Source organism: Eptatretus burgeri, chromosome 5 (assembly GCF_056783735.1).
Source record: "Eptatretus burgeri isolate ZD-2024b chromosome 5, Ebu_testis_v1, whole genome shotgun sequence".
Lineage (NCBI taxonomy): Eukaryota > Metazoa > Chordata > Myxini > Myxiniformes > Myxinidae > Eptatretus > Eptatretus burgeri.
The window spans coordinates 91,199,312-91,207,400 of NC_140965.1; the positions used below are offsets into that span (position 1 = coordinate 91,199,312).

An 8,089-nucleotide genomic window follows, 5' to 3' on the forward strand; every position below is an offset into this window, starting at 1 on the left:
CCGCCTTCTATTTGCTTCGTGGAGCCTTTTCTATTCCATGTAGTTTTCCCAATGCTACAAACAAAGATGAGCAGAACCTGAAAAAAAACGAGAAAGAGAAATTAAATTAATTTATTATATTTTGCACCCTCTTAACTTGATACTGAGGTGGTTTACCAATGAGGGACCTTTTGATTACGACTGGTGAACCTCAAGACTTATTGCAGAAGGGCCACAGGCAGAAAGTCGAATGGGGTCCATAGGGTCTTTAGGGTCTATAGGGTCTACATGGACTTGGGGTCCTATAGGGTCCAAAGCGTCTTAAACGGTCTTAAGGTTTTAAGGGTCTTAGGAGTCTGAAAGGGTCTTAACAGTCTTTGGGTCTTTATCTACCTCAACCATTTCTGGATATGCATCACAGATCAGACCCAATTCGTTTATCTCTCGGTGTTGCTCAGGGATACGTTCTTCTTCCGCCCTTGCTTTCGTTTTATCTGCATCCACTTAGCACTTCGTTTTACAGAATTTCAATATCGGCTTTCATTGCTGTGCCGGTGATACCCAGATCTACCTATCCATTGAACCTGATGATGTGCTAACTTCTACCAATTCTGAAGTCACATCTCGATGAAATCCAACGATGAATGCCATTAACTTTTTTAAAAACTTAATGCTGCTAAGACTTGCATCATTGTCCTTGAGCTCTCGTGTCCCAACTCTCAATAAATATTTCCCATCACAATTCTTTCCGAAATTACACATATTGATAAAATCTTTAAATCGATTTTCTGCCATCTGCACACTTTTGCTCAAATCCACTTATGCTCGCATGAGAAAACGACTGAAACTCTGGTTTGTGCACTCATAACGTCACAATTGGGTTGATGTGACTCTCCGTGACCTGCCTCTTCTCTTGAGCCTTTACAGGTTATTCAGAATATGGCTGCTCAGCTCAAAATACAGCCTCATAAATTGTATCGCATCACTCCAATTTTCAAAACGCTTCAGTTGTTCCGAGCACACCAACGGATACATTATCAAATTTTGTTTTTCAAAGGCTAAATAATTGGATCCTGCCCACATTTCGGATGGAATCACACCTTACACCACTGCAAGACAGCCGCGAACAAACAAAGGGAATCTCTCGGTAGTTCCACGCGCAACGTGAAGACCTTTTGCAACTGAGCATTCTTCATATATGCTTCTCAACTGTGGAACTCGTTTCCTCTTAAAATCTGCACACCCACATCTTACCCTCTCTTCCTTTTTTGCAGACAACTCCACGTTGTGTAATTTACCCCCATCCCCCATCCCCCATCCCTCTGCAAGGCAGACAGCAGTGCTCTGTCTCTCTCTCTCTCTCTCTCTCTCTCTCTCTCTCTCTCTCTCTCTCTCTCTCTCTCTCTCTCTCTCTCTCTTTCTCTCTCTCTCTCTCTCTCTCTCTCTCTCTCTCTCTCTCTCTCTCTCTCTCTCTCTCTCTCTCTCTCTCTCTCTCTCTCTCTTTTTCTCTTTTTCTCTTTTTCTCTTTTTCTCTTTTTCTCTTTTTCTCTTTTTCTCTTTTTCTCTTTTTCTCTTTTTCTCTTTTTCTCTTTTTCTCTTTTTCTCTTTTTCTCTTTTTCTCTGAAAATGATTTGACTCTGGTCTTATAAATGGAACATGTCCTTCAATACCTGGAAAATCTCATACAACCTTTCCTGGGCTGACCACCATCGCAAAGCTGGCCTCCAAAGCCAGCCACAGACTGGGCATCAATCCAAGTTGTTCCTTGGAAAATCAGAACGACTCTCACAGTCTGCAAGGTTTCACGTCGGTAGCTAATGGAGTACTGCTCTCCTCCATGGGCTGGCACCGCAGCATCATATTTGTCTCTCCTGGATTATGGGGAATCTAAAGTTCTTTCAGTATTATTGGAATCTCCCGTGATTTGGCTGAAGCGCAAGGTCTGTTGCTCTCACATCGTAGACAGGTCGGTGGTGTCTCTGTGTTCTACCATCTATTCTTCAACATTGTTCTCTCTCGTTCTCTCTCTCTCTCTCTCTCTCTCTCTCTCTCTCTCTCTCTCTCTCTCTCTCTCTCTCTCTCTCTCTCTCTCTCTCTCTCTCTCTCTCTCTCTCTCTCTCTCTCTCTCTCTCTGTCTGTCCTCTGACCCTCCCTGGCAACTCCAGGATGCATGCGTTCTCCAGTAGTCCACTTCTTGTTCAACGTCCAAAATGCAGGCTGACTGCACCTTTCAACTCTTTTATTCCTCGTTTCTCCCGTCTATGGAACCACGTTCCAGAGGCTGTTCTGTCTCACTCTTCCCTCGAGGGCTTCAATCAAGCAAGCAGTGTATCACCTTCTTTTGTCATCCTCAAAAATTTCCAACTGATCAGTTTCAACAGCAAAAAAATCCATTCCACAGGGGGTCAGTTCTGGGACCCGTTTTATTTATGATTTACCTGCTCCCCCTGAGTCACATATTCAGGAAGCGTGATATCATTTTCCATTGTTATGCTGATGACGCTCAGGTGTACTTGCAAACCTTACCCGATACGTATCTTGTAATTTCCCAGGTGAACAACTGCTTAGACGAGGGAAGAGTATGGATGGATGCTAACTTTGTACAGCTCAATGGCAGCAAGACTTATTGGTGACCCTCATCAACCCAAACGGAAATTGTTTTTTCTGAAAATCATTAATCATGGTCTAATTTGAAAGGAAAAAAGTTAGTGTCGAAAAAAGCCCGAGAGTGTCGATTTTCGATTTTCGAGAAGCGGTGCATGTCGACCTCGGATTCAGATACTGATTCCACCGTCATCAGCGACTCCGTAGGTTCTCAGTATGTTCAAACTGATCGGTTGGATTTTGAATAAACGGTTCGAGACAAAATGAGTCATGCAAATGTTTTCAGTGGAATTGTGGAGCTGTGTTGCTTCGAGCCTTGCGCGAATGTTTCGGAGGAAGAAGGCCGAAGTGGATATGGAGGTGTTAAAAGGATGAAAATGCCGGTCACATTTTAACTACCCTAGGCAAAAATTCTTCAGTTGGAACTGCAGTACATGAGAGTTGTACTCTCATATACTACAAGTAGTCTGCCAGAGCATTACTCCAGGAAAGGAATGTTATTTTTGCGCTGACCAGCTCGGTAGGTTTTGCTTTTCGTTCAGTTGACGGCTCATAAGGGTGGGATTTTATGTTAACTGAAAAACCAGTTTATATATTATTCGAGCAGATGTACTCGTCATCGCTCACAAAATGGGTGATGGATGCTTTGCCCCACTGTCCGCAGGCTGACCAAGTGCCTTGTATGTTACAGGATGGTCTCCTTTCATACTTTCCCCGGCCACCATTTTTGTCCATCCCGTGTCCCACCATCATGTCTGTGAGGTATCTATGTCCCACCCCAATGGAGGGAGGAGTGGTGCCATGGTGGAGAGGGAGTGTGGGTGGTGGTGGGTATTGTTGGGGTGATGATTGTGGGGAGATGGTTGAGAGGAGGGGGACCCTGAAAGTTTCAATGTCTTTGGTCAACTCCTCTCAGAGGAATCGATGATCCATACAAACATACATACATACATTCTCTCCACTATAAATAGATGGTGCTTCATTTGATTTGTAGAAATTTGTGTTGCTGATAGATAATTATTTTCAGGTGCTCTTTGTGGTAATTTCCGGGCAATGGCAACAGGTGTTTGAGTCACCACTCAAGTCATCCGTGTCCATTTTCTGGTAGCTGGGTGGAGATGGTCTTACAGTTTTGATTTGACGGATGTTTCTTCTGCTTAATCATGGTGGATAACCACCAGACCTAGCCATCTCTGTTGTTTCATAACAGCGCTTGTAACATGTTGTAACCAAAAAAACTGAACATTTTGTAGGCCCGATCCACATTCGGGTAGTTTGGACAAACTTCGTCCAATTCCTGGCAAACTTCGGGTCTTTTGGCTGTTGATGTAGCATGAAAACATTTTGGTGTGTGTTACTACACAAGCACCAAGGACGCATCCACTCGGCATGTCTAACCTGGGTTTGAATCTGGATCCAGCGAAAAAACTGTCATCCTATGTGTTTCACAGGCAGGTGATTCATCAATGTGTGTGATGTCCCTCGGATGGTCGTTAAACTGGGTGTCCCATCTGCCAGCATTAGTTGGTGGACTTTTTTATAAATACGATGGTGTCCTCTGTGAAGAGTCGGCGAGCTATCGCCGGCACTGTGGAGCACATTCCAAATTCATGCCCTACAGAGGGCATCTCCATGTTGGTCACATATTCAGCGTCATCAGCGGGAAAGCCGGTACCTGTGCGGGAGGACGAAAGTCCGAGTCTTCAGGTCCTTGGTGCTTCCAGTCTTGCTCAATGGATGCGAGACTTGGATTCTGACCAAGGATCTGAGACGGAGACTTAATTCCTTTGGTACCAGGTCTCTTCGGAGAATCCTTGGCTATCGCTGGTCGGATTTTGTGTCCAACGAGCGGTTGCTGAGAGAGATTCAAATGAGATTTGTTACCTGCATAGTCCGTGAGCATCAGCTGTGGCTGTATGGACATGTGGCTCGTTTTCCTGACGCTGATCTTGCTCACCAGATTCTCTCAGCGAGAGAGTCTCCTGAGTGGAGGAGGCCAATGGGCCGATCACGTGCCTCGTCGTTGCAGCAGGTTGACCATCATCTCAAGGAGATGGGGATGGGCCTGGCAATTGCCTGGGGGATGGCCAGACGGAGGCCCCTGGAGTACCGGCGGAAAGTGGACGCAGTGACGACGCGCTGTTCTGGCACATGCTCCCATACCTGACCTGAGAGGGCATCCCATCAGCAGCACAGCTGTGCCCTCAGCCAATGATGCTACCCCACAGCCTTGTGCTGCATGCAAAAGAAGAAGGTGTTGACCCGGCTTAAAAAATAAGAAGATTGTTCAAGCAATACGGCACTTTCGGAATAATGTAATCTGCTCCAAAATGCTCCGTGAACATGCGCAGAAATCCCAGGAGGCTGAAGAGTTAGGGGTGAAAAATGAAATGTATTATGTGTACGGGATAAGGATTGTTACTTGGAATGGCTCACTGAGCTTCTGAAAGATACTTGTAAAAGTACCCGAGAGAAAGGGTTCTGCCTCTGCACAACAAAAGACGAAGAACTTTATAAGCTCGCCGAACGGGCACCTGCTCGTGGTACAAACTTCCATCCAGGTGGGTCAGTGGAAGTAGAGTGGAGGTACTTGTGATACACAACACAACCCCCCCCCCCCGAACATCTGATGGATCGCTACCAGTGAATGGACTGTGCCTCTGGATTAGGTTCGTCAAAACACCGATAGGAAGGACATATCTGGGGCTTGTGCATGAACAGGGTAAGTTTATTTGCTGTGAATCATGTTGAGGGAGAAGGGGCTCTACAGGAGTTTTGATGGCTGTTTTATGTATGTGTCTGTACATATATATATATATATATATATATATATATATATATATATATATATATATATATATATATATATATATATATCACTGCATAGACGTAGACGTAGACGTAGACATAGATATATATAATTTGTTTCGTTCCGGGTACTTTTTGCATCTGTTGGTAATAATTGAGCCGTGTGTGTGTGTGTGTGTGTGTGTGTGTGTGTGTGTGTGTGTGTGTGTGTGTGTGTGTGTGTGTGTGTGTGTGTGTGTGTGTGTGTGTGTGTGAGAGAGAGAGAGAGAGAGAGAGAGAGAGAGAGAGAGAGAGAGAGAGAGAGAGAGAGAGAGAGAGAGAGAGAGAGAGAGAGAGAGAGTTTGTGGCCCCTCGTACATGTGTGTGAAATCCACTGCCGGCACTCGAATGTACTAACAGGTTAAAAGTGCCCGCGTGAGTATCACCGGATCACTGTAAACAGACCCACACAACGTATGTACAAAACCCTCGTTTAGTGTTGACGCGCCATTTTGAAAGTCGCCTGTTGGGAGAAGCATTTCTGTCCATATGAGATTCCGCCAGGAATGAATCTCAAGCTCAGCCAGTTTGGAGGTTTGAACCAAGTTTGCCACCTGCAGGATGGTGCACATGTAACATGACTTTAACTTTTTTCTCTCTTTCTTTGCAGGTTTATGTTTTTATGATGCATCTGGCATGCATTCACCTGGTATTTTGTACTTTCATCCCTGTACGACTCTTCCTGTTGATATCCCGATATTTGCGATCACGGAACATCCCAGACATCTGTTATCTCGTCACTACCTCCGAGTCCCTTTATGCTTTCTGCACCCTTTGGTTTTACGCACTCACCAGCATGGAGCAGTTCCTTTCTGTCACAAAACTTCAATTTGGAAAAAAGCTACGAAGTACAAGGTGAGGCTAAGGCATAAACTTTGGTAGTTTCCAAATCAAATTGAAATATCATTCGATTTTTGATCAACGACGCTGGTTTTCTTTGGAATTTGGAAGAAACGAATTTTTGTTATAATCAATAGATTCAAATTACCTATGCGGAACAGGTAGAGCTTTACCTGTTCATTTTTAAATTCCAAGCAAACGTTCGAGGATGAAACAGAAATTCAGCCACATAGTTGTTTTATGTTTTGGTTTTTAACAGTGATTGTACCTAAATCACATACAGGACAAATAAATTAGTTGACAATAGTGTACTTCTGGCTGACAGTCCGTCCGGCACCAAGGTACGGATACTGGCCTCTAAGCAGTGTCGTCTGGGTGAGAATCCCGACCCAGCTATAAACTGTCATCCCGGTGTTTCACAGGCAGGGTGATTCATCAAGGTGTGTGCCGTCCCTCGGATGGATGTTAAACTGGGCACCCCGTCTGTTGGCATTAGTTGGTGGACGTTAAAGATCCCTGGGCGTCCTCCGCGAAGAGTAGGCAAGCAAGATACGAGTAAGATCCTTGAGAATAGAGAATGCTGTACTCAGGAATGCGATGGGAAGGGGATGGGTGGATTAGGTTGATGATCAATGAAGAGATCATCGGTCATAGAAGGATGTGAACTGAAATTGCGGTGATCGACCACTTCGCAATAGACTCGGTGATGCGGTCGACGAATATATTTTTGGATCCCCTTCTAAAAGTGTCTTTTCCTGCTGTGTGCAGATTGTATCACACCGTGAGCATCTTCGTTTGGCTTCTAGCTGCCGCGCAAATGCACATCGTCATGGTGGCACCCAAAGAAAAGAAAGCGAGTGCTTGGCATCAATTGCTATCGATTATTTTTGGCTTCCTTTTGCCCTTTGTTGTGATTATCATCTTTTACAGCCACATCATTAACTTCCTCCTCACTCAGCAGGCCAGAGGCACATGCTCAGTTCGCCGTACTCCCCTCCGCATAATCTTTACCATCAATTGTATGCTCACCGTGCTCTTCCTGCCCTATCACATTGCTGTGGGTTGTATCGTGTTGCTGAAGATTCGTAACCCATACACACCGATGATTCTTCAGTCCCTGGCTTTGTTAATGGAAGCAAACTCTGTCCTCATATTCCCAATTTACGCCCTCATCTCCAAGTCTTTCCGGAAACGTTTCAGAAGTGTATTTCGTTATCGTAAATACTTAAGGAGGTCAAACAGGTCTTCTAGTTTAACTGAGTGAGCACTAAAGAAGGTCTGACTGCAAGGTCAAAGTGCATTTCGTTATTCCTGTGAAAATTGTACATTTTCTAACTAGTTCCTCAACAGACACTGGAAATGAGTTAGCATTGCCTCATTTGTACAAAGTTGGTCAGAGACATTTTTACAGAGGCGGCTGTTTGGAGCCGCCTCGAGTTTAGTAGGGGACTAAGGGGACCGGAGAGGCCCAGGGAGCGTGAGGCATGCACAGCCTGCACAACATAGGCATCTCGTGGGTTCGGGGCATGAGGAGTTCCAAATGGTCAAGCAAGCTTTAAGGTACCAGGGTTCAGAGTCTGGAGGTCTCATTCCTTCCAAGTTATTCTACCTGCTCGAGCAGGAGTTACTTTGGTATGTTGCTTACCCATCATTTATTACTGACCCTCGTATGTTTTGTGAATAACTTGCAGCACTAGGCCCAGATTGTGTTTTGTGTTTCTTGCTCCATTTTCAAGCTTTATGTTTGTTGCATTGTCCTTTGTATGTGTTCAGTCAGATTTGTATCCTTGGGGAAAAGGGGGTGGGGTGGGGGGCGATA

The 8,089-nt window shown here is 44.9% G+C and overlaps 1 protein-coding gene across 4 annotated transcripts in view; it reads left to right on the plus strand.

Moving 5' to 3' along the window:
- The window catches only part of LOC147026939 (N-arachidonyl glycine receptor-like), a 28,079-nt gene extending 19,990 nt beyond the window's left edge, over nucleotides 1–8,089 (plus strand). For all 4 annotated transcript variants that reach the window (XM_085882846.1, XM_085882845.1, XM_085882844.1 and 1 more), the window contains 2 exons: nucleotides 6,041–6,285; nucleotides 7,039–8,089. In XM_085882846.1, coding sequence (XP_085738972.1) covers nucleotides 6,041–6,285; nucleotides 7,039–7,534 — 741 coding nt within the window. In that variant the 3' untranslated portion in view covers nucleotides 7,535–8,089. The remainder of the gene's footprint in view (nucleotides 1–6,040; nucleotides 6,286–7,038) is intronic.